The 18,653-nt window shown below is 36.3% G+C and overlaps 3 protein-coding genes across 4 annotated transcripts; 2 read left to right on the top strand and 1 right to left on the bottom strand.

The window, feature by feature from the left end:
- Positions 1-1,433: 1,433 nt before the first annotated feature.
- Positions 1,434-12,827, bottom strand: LOC104244288 (U-box domain-containing protein 4-like). Of its 2 annotated transcripts, XM_009799678.2 has the most exons (6): positions 12,494-12,827; positions 7,304-7,369; positions 5,842-6,122; positions 5,491-5,607; positions 2,587-4,506; positions 1,434-1,812 (listed from the first exon to the last, which is right to left on the bottom strand). In XM_009799678.2, the coding sequence occupies exons 3-6, from the start codon at positions 6,115-6,117 to the stop codon at positions 1,753-1,755; spliced, it is 2,373 nt and encodes a 790-aa protein (XP_009797980.1). In that variant the 5' UTR covers positions 6,118-6,122; positions 7,304-7,369; positions 12,494-12,827; the 3' UTR covers positions 1,434-1,752. The 2 variants fall into 2 exon arrangements, with proteins under 2 accessions (XP_009797980.1, XP_009797979.1); XM_009799677.2 differs by lacking the exon at positions 7,304-7,369.
- Positions 8,915-9,688, top strand: LOC104244289 (uncharacterized). Its single transcript, XM_009799679.1, has one exon. The coding sequence runs from the start codon at positions 8,915-8,917 to the stop codon at positions 9,686-9,688; it is 774 nt and encodes a 257-aa protein (XP_009797981.1).
- On the top strand, positions 9,817-10,547 carry LOC104244287 (uncharacterized). The gene is made up of 3 exons (XM_070156864.1): positions 9,817-9,850; positions 9,938-10,056; positions 10,146-10,547. Exons 1-3 carry the CDS (start codon positions 9,817-9,819, stop codon positions 10,545-10,547), a joined length of 555 nt encoding a protein of 184 aa, XP_070012965.1.
- Positions 12,828-18,653: the final 5,826 nt, after the last annotated feature.

The following is an 18,653-nucleotide window of genomic DNA, read 5'->3' as shown; positions in this document are numbered from 1 at the left end:
ATGTTCAGTTATTTATTCTTTATTTTCTTATAATCGTCTATTAGTTGGCTTACCTAGCGGGTTGAGTTACATGCCATCACGACCAGAGATTTTTTTGGGTCGTGACAATAATCTATGAACGTTTTACTGTAGGTTCAATAATCAACCTAATTAAACCATCACTTTTTACTGTAAGGGGCTTGGCTCAATCTTCCCAATTCATCTCCAATTTTTCTCCTTCGGTCTCATTTCTGAAGAGCGTTACTTCATTTATCTTCTCTTTTTATTTTCCATTTTGTATTCTCTTCCATATACATCCAACCTTTCTTGTTTGTACAATGGAATGGACCATCGATCTATCTCTCCAAGGCGAGTAAAGCAACCGCGAGTAGGCCCCCAAATTTTCGGGCCCCATTTTTCACTAGGTCTATGAATTATTATTATTTTAAAATGAGTATTTTCTAAAGTAAAAAGTATTATTTTTAATTGATTTGTTATTGTTGCTGACTAGGTATGACAATATATTTCGTTTTCTATTTAGGAATAAAAAACCGAGTTCACTAGATGATCAACAACAACAACATCTCAGTATAATTCCACAAGTGGGGTCTGAGGAGGGTAATATGTACGCAGACCTTACCCCTACCCCGAGGGGCAGAGAGGCTATTTCCAGGAGACCCTCGGCTCAAGAGAGCAACAAGAGACAATATATTAGTACTATCAATAGGCTTACATAACATAAAATAAAAATAACAACAATATAAGAAATATAGGAAATACGAAAATGATGGAGAAAAGGATGTAAAGTATACTAATATCCAACAGATATAGCGCTGCATCAGTAGCTGATCAGTAGCATCCTAAGACTAACTCCTAAATAGTTAGTCTCACTCTAGTGCACTGTATTAATATTCACAAACTACCCTCTAACCTACAACCTTAATGCTCGACCTCCACAATTCCCTGTCAAGGGTCATGTCCTCGGAAATCCTAAGTCGTGTCATGTCCTGCCTGATCACCTCCCCCAATACTTCTTAGGCCTCCCTCTACCTCTCCTCGTGCCCACCACCGCCAGTCGCTCACACCTCCTCACTGGTGCATCAGTGTTCCTCCTCTGAATGTGCCCGAACCATCAGAGTTCACTAGATGATCAAAATTTCTGGAAATATATTTTGTTAACCTTGAAAGCTCCTTAAAACATAGTAAGTAGTCACTTAAGTTGATATTGGTGGTTTAAACTTAATTTCCAAATAAAAGTGTTAGGAAAATAGATTTCAAATAATATATATACAAAAAAAATTATGAAAAAAATTAAAGCCTCTCAGCAAGATTTGGCTTTAGGCCACCAACTGCGTTGAACCACCCCTAAATCCAAACATCTAATCTGGGAAAATAAGTTCAGCGAGCAGCTAACAGCGGCATCTAGATGTTTGAAATTTAAAGAGAACACAATATATTGGTACAGTGCACTTATATTTCCAAGTAAAGAAAGAATAGTTGTCATCTACCAATCTCACCCCTGTAAAATTACGAAGGCTGCATGCAATCAGCAACTTCTTGGTCGTCTACAATTTTCTCCACATTTACATACAAAGCTATTCAGGTAGAATCATCTGCGCCGCCAACTAATTTTCTTTTGGAGATATCACAAAATCTGGGAAACATTCTAGGAACCATGATCTCCACATACATTACTTATAACATTAAATTTACATACACCATTTCATCAGTTAAATAAAAGAAAAGTATGTGCCTGAATGTTCAATGTATAAATCAACCTCTTCCTGCATTACCATGGCGTTGATTTCGGAAGTAGCTAAGTAGTTGTTGAGCCTGCATGCAGCCACAAAAGCAAAATTTAGACATACCCAAAATAAAAAAGGGCTAAAGTGATAATGCACGTATTAGAACTTAATGCAAGGGGAACTTTCAAGTGGATATTAAGTCATTAGAGTGCTTAAAAGTCCAACTGAAGGAGTAAATTAGTCAAGGACTATTTTGGTCATTTTTGTAATTAGTTAATAAATAGTGACATTTCGGGTTTATTTCACTAGTTGGCTTTGATGAAGAACACAGATACTCATTGCAAGTGTAGGGATCATCATGCCTCTCTTGGATTAATTTAGGTTAAAGTAATTCTTGTATGAGTCATTTCATTTCTCCCTTGATTATATTTTGTTATTGAATGTTAATGACTTTGTTTTCAAGTTAATTGCTTACTTGGGGTTTACTAATTGCATTCAAAACTTAGTTTAATCCTTCTTTCTGCTATCCTTGATTAGTGATTATTACTATGATTTGAAGGGTTTATATAGTTTATGGTTAAGTTCTTGTCATTTCAACCCCAATCCCTAATTCAGCTATCACTTCTATTGCTTTATATTCCCATTTCAAGGTGTTATTATTGGGTTGATTAGTTGATACCAGTATAATTTAACATGTTATAACAGGTTACTTGCTCTATTTTCCAAGTTATCATATTACTTCTGCTATAAATAGTTACTTGTTATTTGCTGGATAACTTAACCTGATGATGCAAAAATATTACTCCAGTATCAGTGCAAAGAAATTAAAGCAAGAAAATGGATGAAATTTCTGGCATCAGACCTTTTCTCTTGCTCTTGGGGTGCCGGACTGTGACAATGCCACTAATGGAGGTACAGCTCCTTCCTGGAGAACCATGTTGCAGAACCTGCTACTGTTAGTGCATAGTTGCAAGAGAGCAGCTGCTGCATTCTCCTTACCCCTTGCGGAGCCCAGCTCAACAACCTCAACAAGAAGAGGAATCCCTCCTTCCTGACCGATTTCTGCTCGTCCCTCGGGAATGGTAGCAAGGTTGGACAAAACTGCAACAGCCTTGTCAACCATCCCAGTAGCAGGGTCCATCAACTCTACGAGATACTTTACCGCACCAGCCTGTATTATACGAGACTTGTTCTCATGAAGTATTGACAAGTTAAATAAAGCTGTCGCTGCATCTTTCTTGCCCCTTGGAGTTCCATTTCCCAGTAAATCAACAAGAGGTTTGATTGCTCCAGACCTCCCAATCTTCATCTTGTTTTCCTCCATCACGGAAAGGCTAAAAAGAGTAGCAGCAGAATTTTCTTTGGCCTCGGCGCTCCCTGTTTGGAGGACATGAATCAGAGGTTCGATTGCATCAGCATTTGCAATGGCACACTTGTTGTTGTCATTAATTGACAAGTTGAGAAGTGCAGTAACAGCATCTTCCTGTACTTTCATGTCTTTTGAGTGAAGTAGGTTAACCAACGAGCTGATAGCGCCACAATTTGCAATTACCATACGGTTATCCATATTATGCTTGGCAAGTAACCGGAGTTCAGCTGTAGCATTTCTCTGCATATCAAGGGAAGTGCTCTTCAACTCCTCAATCAACTTTTTTACTTGCTCCTCAACTTCTGAAAGATCAGCCCTTCTTTCAACTGTAGCGGAAGAAACTATTCTTGGAAACCTCTCGGTTGGTCTGCGCCAGATCAGTTGATTACGAGGTCTCATCTCTGGTGTATATGGAAATTCTGGCTCCTTTGGAAGGACAGAAGCAGCAGGCTTGGAATCCAACCCAACATCCCCTGAAGCAACAGAAGAATCTTCTGACAACTTGTTTCCATCACCAGGAATTACCGGGGAAAAGTTTGAATTAGAAAGCGTGCTAGGTGCCGAGGTTGTTCGATTATGACCCAGAGGGAACTGGTCATCAGCTACTAATGTACTATGACCATGTGAACTTATCTCTCCGGAGTGGGCCATCCGGTCTTCACTCTTAATACGCATCCTTTCAACATCAAAAGCAAGAATATTACCACCAACTCCAGGTAAAGATTCCTCTGAAGAGGAACGGGGATGAGATGGAGATGATTCTTCTCTTTGGCTTACAGTTGATGAAATCAAACTCTTTCTCGGAGAACCTGAAGATTGCGTGGAGTCTGGTGACAAAGATGGCTGGTTCAAGCTCAAAGACTTCATGGGATCAGGCAGCTTTACATTGTTTATTTCGCACCAGTTTGCGATAAGTGCCTTAACAGTGTAATTAGGAATGAGATTTGTATGTCCCAGAGTTTGCCGTGTTTTGGGGCAAACAGTGAGGCCAAGATCAATCCATCTCCTAATAAAAGCCCTCTCATAGGTTTGACCAGAAGCGACAATTACAGGGTCAGTCATCAACTCAAGTGAAAGAGGACAGCAAAAATCAGGAGGTATTGGCACAGCGGTACAACTCTGGGACTGTTTTGTAGTAACAAAGCAATCGTGCATATGAGAAACAAGAGTTATCATTTGCTCAATATATTCAACAACTTCACTCTTTTCAGCTTGTTCAGCATTCTCTTTCAATTTTTCAAGGGCCACAAGCTCAATCAAAAGCTCTTGGTTTGAGTTCAAGCTTAGGCAATCAGCAATTTTGGCAAAGCTATCTGAGCTGGTTCCCAAGCCTTCCACTTGAGCTTTAATAACCTTTGTGATTGTCACTGATATCATTTCATAATCTACATACTTAATTTTCAGTATATAGAGCTGCCATCCAAACAAAAGACATCCACGTTAAAATTGGAGGAAAATTAACAAACACAATGAAGAAAGAGAGAGAGAGATAGAGACAGAGAGAGTGGGGAGGAAGATTTCACAGCAGGGTCAGATGAATGAAACTCTAAGTTGCTCGGACTCGGGTGTGGATCTAGAGGTCGGCTCTTTCATGATGTAAATTTTAAGATTCGGAGTACAAATCCAGGTACGGATATAGGTGCGGGGACAGCTAAAAGTAATTCAAATATCTAAAAATAGAGTTCTAGAAATATGTCTAAATTATGAATATTATGTGGAAAAAATTACAAGGTATTCCAAGAAGAGAAAATATTGATCAAGCGGAGAATCCAAGAAGGAGATAAAAGGAAAAGGACTAACATAGAAATTTCTATATAAAAGGTATTCCATTTTCTTTAGTTTCAACCCTAACTTTTGCTTTGATTTGTTTCTGTCCTGAATTTCTCCGTCGATTTTGGTCAAAGTACCTAAAAGCAGTTGACCAAATCCGCTACGGATCCCACACCCATGTCGTGTCAAGACGCAGGGGCGGATGCACCTTCAACGAAGCGGTGTCACGCGACACCGCTTCGTCGGCTAAATATATGCATCAATACCGTGAGAAAACGAATAAGTAGAAAAAAATGACACCACTTGATACAAATTGTCTCTTGGCATGTTGGTTAAGTGTTTGATTTTGCTCTAATAGGTCAGAGGTTCAAACCTCAACTGATTATGTAGAATTGAACTAGGACCTTTTCTAACTTAAGATTAAAATCAATGGTCTAGGGTTATTTTTTGTCTAAAAATATGATAACTAAAGTTATTTATTTTCGTTCTTTTAAAACTTTCGACACCACTTATAAAAATTTCTGCATACGCCCCTGTCAACACGGGTGCGTCACCAAAAGTGAAGAGTCCGAGCAGCTTAGATGAAAACTAAAGGATAGAAAGAACAGACATGTTCTTAGTTCCTACCTCAAGAGTTGTCAAAGTTACATCAGCTGGAAGGCTTTTATGAGAAGATTTAAGAAGCTCAAGTATTTCCAGGCTACATGATCGAATTTTCCCAATCAATGGTTCAGCTTGCAGGACCTATATATCATCAAAAATCAAAACATCAGCAAGAAAGATACTATACAATTTAGCTGAAAATACTGAAAATGTGTTACATGTTAGTCATGAAGATTATATGAGCACAAAAAGAAACAACAATAAAGTTTTCTTTATTTTAAAAAGTTTTAAGTACTATTAGTGCAGACTGTAATAAGATAATCTGCTTATTGAAGACATGAAAGTTATGACAAGAGGACAGATCTCCAAACGTACAAAATAAACTTTACTGCACAGCGGTTCCAAGGTTTCGAATAGCTCCCTCAGTTCATCAACACATTGAGCCAGCCCAGCAAACGCTTTCAGAAGCAGCTCACCAGAAGCAGCTTCAACATCAACGATGGCGTCAAGAATCGGCTTTACAAGCTTCAGTATATCCTCAATCTTACAATAATATCTACGAACCAGTTCACCACTTATGTGATCACTTGATGATAAATGGGAAAAACAGGAGATATTGTTGAGAAGCACTTTTAACAATGATATCTCCATTCCACCTGGTCAATTAGAATCAAAGTCCTCAGTAAACCAAATCAATAATATACACCAAAATTATACACTTCAGTTGAATCACAGAGGATAAAATGGATAAATTATCTCTTCAATTCAGGAGATAAGAAAACTGATCTGCAATCTATGCCAAAAATTAAGAGAAAATTAAGTCGCAATATTGTATAGAAGCACTTTAGCTAAATCACTAGCTGAGAATTTCCAGGAATACAGCTGATTCTTATCTTTAAAACAGTCATTCAGATAAGGATCTCTGACATTCTAAAAGGATTTAAAATTTGCTTCATTTGAGCCAAAAAAAGTATATTTCAAAGACACAAGTGTCACGAGGAAGATGATGGTCATGCTCATAATTTTTTTTCTTAAGTTTGTTCATAATCTTAATGTGTTCTCATATCACACTTTTAGCAATGCTACTCTTGGACTTTGCCACTTTGGACTAAACGTGCTCCCTCATCCTTCTCTATGTGTTACATTTTATTTCCCAGAGTTCCTCCCATGCTCTTTTCAGAAATTTAGTAATAACGTGTCTCCTCCTTCAATTATGTACTACACTACCTGTTTGAGTTAAATACTCTGAAAGTGTATCGATAAAGTAAAAATTTATGCCCATTACATTATTTGTATGAGCCATGTTATTAGAGTGCATAACAGGGAAGTCTGATGACTTCACTGAGTATCAAAAAAATAAAAGTCTAAAACTTATACAAATATGAATATTAACTCATTTATTGCACAAGCATGTTTACAAAGAAAAGGAATATCCACTATGCAAATTTAGCAGTTATGCAGATTTAGCAGTCCCCACTTGTGAGATTTCATTTGGCTGTTGTTGTTGCAAATTTAGCAGTCATGTTGGAAAGACATCAAGGCTACTACAACAAGGACAATCAAATTGTATATTTGTTACAACTTGTCCATGGGATTAACAACATCATACATGAAAAATGACATTTCGAAGAGATTGCTGAATAGAGGGAAACAATGTTGTATCAAACGAAGGTCCAATATATGCATAATATGAATGTGGTAGAACTGTAGATAATAAAATGAATATACAATCATACAAGATTGGACCACTAGAGATAATCACAGCCGACAGATGGTGCAAGTAGTACACATAGAAGATAAAATATGAGAAGGTTGCCTGAGTTAGTCCATGTCTAACCTCTAGATGTACGGGTTAAGGGCAACGATACGATGATTGACAGTGTTAAAACAGGACAAGAATGACCTGAAATCACAAAAAGCAAAGTGATTCCAAAAGACTTAAAACTCTTTTGAAAATCAACGTAGGCTAAGCTAAGAACATAATATAATGGAACAAAAGAATCTATATAATAATATTCACTAGTTGTAACCCGTGACTAAAAAAGTGCTCGCTTCATCGCTTTAAGCGAGAAGCGATGCGAAGCGTGAAGGGCAGCGCTTCAGGCTGTTGAAGCGACTCAGGTCAGGAAAAGCGACCGCTTCTCTGTAAAAAGCAAGAAGCGGTAAAGCGAGTTGAAGCAACAGAAGCGTCCGCTTCTCTATTTTAAAATACCCAAGCCCTATTTTATTAAAAACGAGGTTTTTGGATTAAACACTGGTCTGGACTTCTTCAACAGCAGCGACTAGGGTTCTTCAACATCCAACAGCAGCGACTTCTTCTTCTCTTCTTCATCTGCTTCTGATTTCTGAAAGAATCTCAAAGCATCAACTAGTGCTTTTCTTCTTCTTCTTCAACAGCAGTGACTTATTCTCAAGACGTCAACGGGTATGTTCTGAACTTCTGATTTTCATTCTTCTTCTTCTTTTTCTTTTTCTTTCTAAACGTCCAAAAAGCGGCGAAATACTGGCGAATTTTTTTTTTTTTTACTTTCGGTTCTTTCTCAGAAAATTACTGCCCAATTTTTCCAGTTTTTAACAGAGAATTCCTCTAATTTTTTATATCCTTTATTCTTAGTTCTTATTGTCTTTCTTATGTGTTATGTAGTTGTTCTTTTAATGGCGCCAAAAGAAGATAGGAAAGACCCGGCTTGGGCTTACTCTGCAAGAGTTAGCGAGACCAACAAGATGGCCATTAGATGTCTTTTTTGTGATAAGATTTCAAATGGGGGAATCTATCGTCAAAAAGCGCATCTAATCGGTGGTGATCCAAATGTCGCATCTTGTCCTAAAGTTTCAGGGCATGTGAAGGAAGAATTGAAAGCATTCCTTCAAAAAAAAAAAGAGTTAAAGACTCAAATGATTAATGAACAAGAGCTGTATAATCTTGATGATGACGATGATGAAACAGAAGAAAGTGACAATGCTTCGTCGCTTCCACCAAAATCACAAAAGCGGGGAAGGATGCTTCCACCAATGTCTTCTAGTTGTGGATCTACTGGCAAGAGCAAAGGCCCTATGGATTGTTACGTCCCGCAAAAATTTGGAGATAAGGGAGGAAAAAGTGGTAATCCTCAAATTGATGCCAAAGCGATTTTGAGGGATCGTGCAGTTACAATGTTTGCACGGTGGATGTATGATGCAGGTCTTTTTTTTAATTGTGTTAATTATACCGACACTTTTTCCGCTTTTATTGAAGTCGTAGGCCAATATGGTCCAGGAATGAAGCCTCCAACTTATTATGAAGTTAGAGGGTCATATCTATAAAAAGGGGTGGCAGATGTGAACAAAATTGTGGAGGAGCACAAAGTAGAATGAAACAAGTTTGGTTGTTCCATTATGATGGATAAGTGGACGGCAAGAAATAAAAAAATGATCATCAATATCTTGGTGAATTCTCCTAACGGTAAGCATGTTTCTTGAGTCCATTGATGCAAGCGACTCTTCGACTGATTCAACCAAAATGTACTCCTTGTTCAAGAGTACAATAGACTCTATTGGAGCAGAAAATGTTGTTCAAGTTGCCACGAACAACGCCAGTGAAAATGTTAAAGCTGGTGATTTGATGTATGTTGGGAACCCGTATATCTATTGGACTCCGTGTGCAGCACATTTCATTAATTTGATCTTCGGTGACATTTTCAAGGAAAGACCCTTCAGTACAGTCTTTAATCATGCAATTAGAATGCATTCCTATATTGTTCAAATGTCTTTGTTATTGAATATGATGAAGAGATTCACTAAAAAAAGAAGCTTGGTGAAACCTGCAAAAACAAGATCTGCTACTGCTTTCTTGACTTTGCATAGGATGTATGAGCAAAAAAGCAATTTGAAGAAGTTGTTTGTTTCAGATGAGTACACTAATAATGCCTATGGAAAGGAAGCTCGAGGGAGAGAATCCGCAGATATTATACTTTCTCCTTCATTCTGGAACAATGTGGTTCATGCATTGAAGTTTGGTGGTCCTTTAGTTAAAGTGCTACGTTTGGTGGTTGGGAGCAAAGGCCACCAATGGGCTACCTGTACGAAGCAATGGATAGGGCAAAGGAGGCTTGAACAAAGAAAATACAAAAGAGTCTTTGAGATCATATATAAAAGGTGGGATAGTAAACTTCATAGCCCTTTGCATGCAGCTGGACTTGTTTTGAACCCGGAACTATTTATGACAATGAAGAGAGGATTCTAGCAGATAAACCTTTGTGGAATGGATACTATGAATGTATTGAGAAGTTGATACCTGAAGAATCCGTGCAAGATAAAATAACAGAGCAATTTAGTATTTATAGGAATGTTGGGCAACTTTTTGGAAAAAACATGGCGATTAGACAAAGAAAGACGAAGCCACCAGGTGAGCGAGTACTTATATGTTGTTTTATAGTTAATAAGTTATTTCTTTATCAATATTATGTTTTGAAAATTTGTTCTACCTCTTCAGTTGAATGGTGGAAGCAATATGGTCATTCCACTCCAGATTTACAAAAGTTTGCCATCAAGGTTCTAAGTCTAACATGTAGCTCATCCGGGTGTGAAAGGAATTGGAGCGTGTTTGAGCATGTAAGAAATAAGAAGAAAGATTTAGTATATTGAGATAATTAAATTATATCTTAATTGTCCTAATCTTACTAATTACTTATTATTTGCAGATTCATATCAAAAAGAGGAACAAACTAACCTTGAAGCATCTCAATGATCTAGTCTTCATTAAGTACAATAGAAGATTGAGGCGTCGTTACAACGCTCGCAATGTAATTGATCCAATTAGTGTGGACAACATCGATGATGCTAATGAATGGCTAACTGGAGCTCCGGAAGATCATGCAGATGAAGAAGTATTTGCGGATACTTCTGATTTCATTTGGGGTGATGTTGCGGAGGCGCGTGGAATTGGGGAGAGGATTTATGGTTTGAGGGGGAATACCTCAACTTCAAGTTCACAGAGGAAGGGAAAAGAGGCAGCTACTTTGTCCCTAGTTGATGAAGAAGATGACGAGCAATATAATAATGATAGTGGAATACAAGAATTTGACAATCTTGTAGAAGAATAGTATGCTCATTTTGTGCTTTAATTGATGCTACTCTTTAGTTTTTTAATTGAAGTATTGAACATTTGCTTACAATTACATATGTTGTCTATGCATTATTCATTTTAATTTTTTTTTAAATTCCGCTTCACTTAAAAAAAGCAAGCGCTTCGCTTCTCGCTTCTCGTGAAATGGGGGTTGTCGTTTTTCCTCGCTTCATGCTCTTCACAACACTGGTTGTAACTAAGGAATTAGGATTAGTTGTTATTACACTTACATAAGGCCTGGTTTGTCAGATCATCAAGTTAGCAACTTATACATCCATGTGAGAATAAGTATGAGATCTAGAGCCCGTTTGGATTGGCTTAAAAGAAGTGGCTTTTCAGCAGAAATAGCTTTTAAGCCAAAAAGCAATAAGTTGGGGTTGCCCAGCTCATTGATTTTGGCTTGTTTTAAGCAGTTTTTTAGTTATTTTAAGCACTTTTTGACTTTGCCAAACACTGAAAAAAGCTAAAAGAGCTTAAAAGCTGTTTTGACCAACTTAAAAGCCAATCCAAACACCCTCCTAGAGAGCCCTCTTTTCTTGAATCTTCTATCTATTTGAGACGTGACCTTTAAAGTCAATATTACCACACTTACGGGGAAGGGAAATAACACATCTTCTGAACCCAAAAATTATAGATTCTTTTTCCGTACTTTTACCGAGAACTTCATGCTCCACATGAGAAATACCACGTAAGATTTTGTCGCGTTGTAGTAACTTTAATATCTGAATGGAGAATATTTCTGTTAAATTAGGGTCAAGCATCTATTCAGCAACACCCCCCCTCCCCCCCCCCCCCAAAAAAAAAAAAAAAAAAACCTCCTGCAGCTAGCTGGCTGATTCTGCATATGTATTCGGTCAACATTTGGCATCATTTGTCGTTCGCTACAAGTTTTACTATCTAGTTTAATGACTTCCTACTTTAACCTAATATCTAGTTTAATGACTTCTAACCTAATTTCCAGGATGTCTATAGGACATAACTCTCACATTTTTTAGTAACAATGGTGTTCGGGACAACATGCTAACTGATCCACCTGGCAAACTGCTACTAAACACAAGCACAAGTACCAAATAATCCTGCCGAGAAGACTGGAGCAGTTGCGGTCATACTGAGTGTCATAACGGGGATTTTGACCTGAAATCTCAAATCGTCACTCCAATGCCTTAACCGCTCAGCGATTCTTCCGACAACATAACACTCACTATTTAGATTTCAAAGTTGTTATTTCACTGCAGTTAGATACTATCAGAACACAATTCTATTTGAGACTTGAAACACAGCTAGAAAAGCAAGTGGGAATCTAAGATGGGTTTATAACAAGACTAAACTCTATTACTATGTGAGATGTTTCATTCTACACTATATTCTATTAAATGACCCAAGCCATGGCTTTCACTCTGATCTCATCAATATCAACTACTAATAAAATCCTTCTCTATAGCCTCTACGTTTTAAGTTATGATCATGGGGTTTGGACTTGCTCCCCAAATTAGCACCACAATGTAGCACAAAGATATTTCACTGTTGTATTATACAAACAATATACTCCTTTTGTCCCAATTCATGCGACAAATTGATTTGACACAAAATTTAAGGAAAAAAGACTTGAAATTTGTGATTTAAAACATCCCATTAATATTTATATGGCTATAATTCATCTCATTAAGGTAAAACAGGAAGTTAAAAATCAAAATTATTTCATCATTCTACTAAAAAGAAAAGCTGTGTCACATCAAATGGGACAGAGGAAGTAGGAAATAATTAAGCAAGCACCACCATAGTAAAAACGACTTGCAATTGTTGATGAAATTACAAGTATTTCAAGAGCTCATTTCAATTACTAAAGAAACTAGCACCTTAATTACACAGCAACAAGCATTGAAATGAAAAAATCCATATAAAAACAAAGAGAAGTAATCTCACCAATCAGAAAAGACCAAATAGAGAGGCTCTTGAGCACACAGTGAAATGAACAAAACCCTAGAAATACGGCTCAAATATTGAAGACCTAATTGATTCCACCAACCCAAAAATCAACGCGCTTTGAGGAAATTTCTCAAGAATTCACCACCCTCAACTTTAACAAAATTGTCAATTCCGGCAACTTCAACTCCGAATTTTTCCTTAATTTGGATATAATCAGAACCAGATTAGAGCTAAGCAACTGTGTGCAATTGGGGGTTTTAGATTGTGGATTATTGTTGCTGGTGTCCGAAAATGGTAAGACACAGAGCCAAGTTGGATTAATAAATGGATTGTTTTTTTTTTTTTAAGCTTTATACTTTTAGTAGTATAAAAGAAAGGTCATTTAAGGCCGACTTTATGTGTATTTGACTTTGTGTTCCTTCTTTGACACCAACGTCTTTGACTTGAATATGTAGAACAATTATTATACTACGGAGTATATAACTTTAAAACTTGAACATGCCAAAAATAAGGTTAAATTTCACGGATGGTCATATAACTACGATATTTTTTCATTAAAGTCATATAATTTTTTTCTCACACAAAAATTATACAACTATAATTTTTTTCACCAAAGTCATATAACTATATTTTCTCACACAAAAATCAAAAAACTTTTACTAACTTACACAAAAATCATAGTAATCGATATAATTTTTCAGTAGTATTTTCTTATTTTGTATTTATTTTTTATTTTCAGTCTAATAAATAATAATCCAATTAAAATAGGAATGACCCAACCTGACTTGACCCACGCGACCCAATACCATATATACAAATAAAAATAATACTAAAAGTGAATAGTAAATCCTTCAAAACATGATACTTCTATCTTTTATTTTTCTTTTCAAGATTTTTATTCAAATTCGTAGCATTTTTATTTCAAGTGCTCTCAAATTATACATCTTATTTCTTTATTTTTTTGTCAGAATCTCATACATTCCGAACTAAGGTTTTTATGGGGGAAGAGTTCACTTTCGTATTATTTTAACTTGCGTATATGGTTATTGAGTCAGGCTGGGTTGTGCCATTTCTATTTTAAGGGATGGGTTGGGTCATTCCTATTTTAAGGAAAAAATATAAGATTAACCGACCGGTCGAAACTAATTACATTTGCTAGCCGAAAATATATAAAAAGTACTTTATCAGCTATTATTTTTGGGAGGGCTAAAATATATTCATATTTCTCCTATTTTAATTGTTTATTAGACTATAGTAATATGATCATTTGTGAAATTTACCCCATAAAATAAGTATATTCAAAATGCTAAAAGAAGTATAGTGTTACTAATAATAGCTTGTTTGGCCAATCTTTGGGAAGCTAAAAATATTTAGTTTAGAGATTTGATGTATTTGGTCAAGTTTTTTGAAAAAACATAAATACTTTTGGATAGTAACACAAGTTGCTTTGAGAAGGTGAAAAACAGCTTCTCACTAAAAGCAATTATTTAAAGTTTGTCCAAACATAAATTGATGTCTAATATTGACAAAAGTGATTTCAAGTTGATTAGCCAAACACAAACTCCTATTTTCAAAAGTACTTTTTGAAAAGCATTTCTATCAACAATCACTTTTCAAAATAATTTTAAAAGTTTGGCCAAATCGACTATAAATAGTAGTTTGTTTGGCCAAGCTTCCTAAAACTACTAATTTTGAGAAATATTTTTGTCAAAACAAATTTTTCAAAAACTACTTTTAGAGATTATGTTTGGCTAAATTCATTTAAGAAGTCCTTTTAGTATTTGATAAAATTATGTTTGGCCAATTTTTTTAAAAAAAAATATTTTTTTTAGTGCAACTATGAAAAAAAACAGTATTACTATCAACTTACAATTAATACTTACTATTTAACTATATACCCTACTACTATCATCAGGACTTTGTCAATTTTACTACATACCCTACTACTATGACCATGTTTATTGTTCCAAGTGTAAAATGGCCCAAATGACCTCAAATCCTTTAAGGAGCATACTCCAACACAATACTTGAAATCCCTGGAGATAGGAGAGTAACATAGAGAGACAGACTTTCTAGAGAGAGACTCTCATCTCTTACTACACCTAACCCAATGGACAACACACCCAAAATACCTAATATACCATCGGAACCACCAAATACAAACCATATGGAGGAAGATACTTCCCAAACACACTCCTACAAAGAAATGCTTCTTGATAAACAGACCACTTTGTATCGGATCTTGAAAAGCCAGAATTTGATCTAAAGGACAAGGAAAATCTAGGCCCAATTCTTCTCTCCCAAGAGGACAAAAGTAGATTGTATGAGCCATGGCGTTTCTCGGTCATCATTAAACTTTTGGCCGGCGTGTGCCACATTATCTTCTCCGATTCAAATTAATTGAACTATGGAACCCATTCGAACATTTAATCTTGATTGACCTAGGATGAGATTTCTTCATAGTCAAATTTAGTAAGGAAGAAAATTTGATCAAGGCTATACACCAAGGCCCATGGTTCGTATCCGAGAGTTTCCACTGTATCAGACGATGGGAACCAAAATTTGTCCCACAAGAAGCCACCCTATCTTCACTGCGATATAGGTACGACTTCTCTAGGTGCCCATCGAATTCTATGACAAAGAAGTTCTAGAAAAAGTTGGCAGGAAGCTTGGGAAGCTTGTCAAAATCGATATGTGCACCTCAGCAACGCTAAGGGGGAGATATGCCAGAATCTGCATCCAAGTTCCACTGAATCACCAGTCCCAACATCTGTCACCATTGGTGATCACAAGCAACTGATTATCTATGAAGGTGAGAACGTCTTATTGTCACGATCCAAACCGATGGACCGCGACGGGCACCCGGTACCTTACTCAATCGAGTACCAATAAAACGTATCTTTTCATGACATGTTATCATAAATAACTGAGCCGGAGAAGCTGCCATGAAATAGGTAGAATACAACAGGTAATGCCAACTTATACATAAGACATATGGGCCTTTAAGACCAAAATAACCACTTGAACACTGAACATAGGCCGACAAGACCATACGATCTTTTACATACATGACATCTGTCTACAAGCCTCTAAGAATACATAATTTTCATAAAGGTTGGGACAGAGTCCCGCTACACCAAATAATACACATCTAACTCATACTAACCAAACAAGCAACTTCGAAGCAAATGGAGCGCACCAACATCTTCTGCTGAGCTGATAGACTACTTTGAGGGCTCTCGACCTGTCTATGGGGACCTGTGGACATGAAACGCAGCGTTCCCAGGCAAAAAGAGACATCAGTACGAATAATGTACTGAGTATGTAAGGCACATAAATAAGTACATAACAGACATGGAGGAAATATAGAGTATATGACTCCACGTATAAGTCTGGATAACTTTGTAAATCATAAAATAATTATAGTGTCATGCATATGCGTATGAGTGTCATGTCGTGCATAGGTACATGTTTCATAACATCATCGGCCTCTAAAGGCGTCCCATCATATCAACTCGACCATTGTGGTCAAAATCATCAATGTATACCAGCTGATCAAGTGGTGGTGCGTATATAATACCATAACATTTTCCATATCCCATATACATATATATATATATATATATACGCGTATATAATACCATCTGGTCATGGGTCAATGTACATGAATGCAATGCATGAAAAGTATGTTAATAAAATCTCTTGGAGTATCATAAGACCATTATGCCTTTGAATAATATCATGAAGTAAACTTTTTCAACTAACGTATTTTTCTGAGACCCATGAACAGATGATAGAATAATATGACACATGGAGAATCAAGAACATATCTAGCATTTCTATAAATAGAGTCATTTATGAAAGTTGTACATTTGCACATTTCGTTTGCATCGTATGGATCATGCCAAAAGAAAGAAGGGATAGCCTTAACATACCTGGAGTAGGAAAAAAATCCGTATGACATTCTTGGAAAAGGATGCATTGTATTCCTTTAGTTGCAATGATTCATGTTTTTGTTGGAAATCATAAGAATAGCTAACGTTCTGTACTTCTTCTTAATTATCAACTTATGGCTAATGTTTCTAATTTGTGAGAATGGCAGATTTGTAGGAGTGGCTAATTGTCTTGATTGTTTACAAAGTATAAAGAAAGTGAAGTGTCTTTGTATTCAAGACATGGAAATGAAATTTTGTTGAAAGTTTTAGTGAAATGGATAATGCTCTTAAGAAATGAAATCATAAAGGTGAAGGATTATTGGAAATTCTTGGAATTGGAAAGAATATGTGGCTTTATGATACCTAATCAAGGAGTGACCCTTAGTCATTTCCTTATAATGTGGCTAGTTGCCACGTTTTTGGGGGCCTCTAAGACCAAAATAACCACTTAAATACTGAACATAAGCCGACAAGGTCATACGATCTTTTACGTACATGACATCTATCTACAAGCCTCTAAGAATACATAATTTTTATAAAGGTCAGTATAGAGTCCCGCTACACCAAATAATACACATCTAACTCATACTAACCAAACAAGCAACTCTGAAGCAAATGAAGTGCACCAACATCTTCTACTGAGCTGATAGCCTACTTGGAGGGCTTTCGACCTATCTATAGGGACCTGCGGGCATGAAATGCAGCGTCCCCAGGAAAAAAGAGATGTCAGTACGAATAAGTGGATAAAAATTAATAATTCTCACCCCTAAAAACGTGGCAACTAGCCATATTATAAGGAAATGACTAAGGGTCACTCCTTGATTAGGTGTTATAAAGTCATATATTCTTTCCAATTCCAAGAATTTCCAATAACCCTTCACCTTTATGATTTCATTTCTTAAGAACATTAGCCATTTCACTAAAGCTTTCAAAAGAATTTCATTTCCATATCTTGAATACAAAGACACTTCACTTTCTTTATACTTTTTAAACAATCAAGACAATTATCCACTCCTACAAATCTGTCATTCTCACAAATTAGAAACATTAGCCATAAGTTGATAGTTAAGAAGAAGTACAGAACGTTAGCCATTCTTATGATTTTCAACAAAAACGTGAATCATTGTAACTAAAGGAGTACGGTGCAACCTTTTCCAAGAACATCATACGGATTTTTTCTTACTCCAGGTATGTTAAGGTTGTCCCTTCTTTTTTTTGGCATGATCCATACGATGCAAACGAAACGTGCAAATGCACAACTTTCATAAATGACTCTATTCATAGAAATGTTAGAGATGTTTATGTTCTTGATTCTCCATGTGTCATATTATTCTATCATCTATTCATGGGTCTCAGAAAAATACGTAAGTTGAAAAAGTTTATTTCATGATATTATTCAAAGGCATAATGGTCTTATGACACTCCAAGAGATTTTATTAACGTACTTTTCATGCATTGCACTCATGTACATTGACCCATGAACAGATGGTGTTATATATGCGTATATATGTATATGGGATATGATAAAGGTTATGACGTTATATACGTACCAACACCTTCAGCTAGTATACGTTGATGATTCTGCCCACAGTGGCCGATATAATATGATGGGATGCCCTCAGAGCCTGATGACATTATGAAATATGTACATATGCACGACATGACATTCATACGCATATGCATGACACTATAATTATTTCATGATTTACAAAATTATCCAGACTTACACATGGAGTCATTTACTCTATATTTCCTCCATGTCTGTTATGTACTTATTTATGTGCCTTACATGCTTAGTACATTATTCGTACTGACATCTCTTTTTTCCTGGGGACGTTGTGTTTCAAGCAACTCCGAAGCAAATGAAGTGCACCAACATCTTCTACTGAGCTGATAGCCTACTTGGAGGGCTTTCGACCTGTTTATGGAGACCTGCGGGCATGAAATGCAGCGTCCCCAAGAAAAAAGAGATATCAGTACACCTTACAATCATGTTCATGTGGTACCTTGTATGGTACTAGTCCATAAATACCGAGTATTTAGCTTAGTCCGTATTTTATCCCAAAATGTCAAACTTTGACGAAATTCATTTTCTTTGATTTGCTTGCCCTTTCACTTTCATGAATTTACTTATCACTTATGAAATAGCATAATCCTTATAATCTCCAAATAATCTTTTACTTGGACTGGTGTCAATTACCTTATGACAAATTCAATGTACA

The sequence above is a fragment of the Nicotiana sylvestris genome, chromosome 9 (genome assembly GCF_000393655.2).
Source record: "Nicotiana sylvestris chromosome 9, ASM39365v2, whole genome shotgun sequence".
Lineage (NCBI taxonomy): Eukaryota > Viridiplantae > Streptophyta > Magnoliopsida > Solanales > Solanaceae > Nicotiana > Nicotiana sylvestris.
This window is presented reverse-complemented; position numbering and strand designations above follow the sequence as displayed.

Excerpts from the sequence above, each read along its gene's own strand:
- LOC104244288 (XM_009799678.2), bottom strand. The coding sequence starts at position 6,117 with ATGGAGATATCATTGTTAAAAGTGCTTCTCAACAATATCTCCTGTTTT. Across the intron at positions 5,608-5,841 it reads TGTGCAGTAAAGTTTATTTT|GTCCTGCAAGCTGAACCATT; the intron begins GTACGTTTGGAG and ends GATGATATATAG. Across the intron at positions 4,507-5,490 it reads TAACTTTGACAACTCTTGAG|CTCTATATACTGAAAATTAA; the intron begins GTAGGAACTAAG and ends TTTGGATGGCAG.
- LOC104244289 (XM_009799679.1), top strand. The coding sequence starts at position 8,915 with ATGTTTCTTGAGTCCATTGATGCAAGCGACTCTTCGACTGATTCAACC.
- LOC104244287 (XM_070156864.1), top strand. The coding sequence starts at position 9,817 with ATGGCGATTAGACAAAGAAAGACGAAGCCACCAG. Across the intron at positions 9,851-9,937 it reads AAGAAAGACGAAGCCACCAG|TTGAATGGTGGAAGCAATAT; the intron begins GTGAGCGAGTAC and ends CTACCTCTTCAG. Across the intron at positions 10,057-10,145 it reads ATTGGAGCGTGTTTGAGCAT|ATTCATATCAAAAAGAGGAA; the intron begins GTAAGAAATAAG and ends TATTATTTGCAG.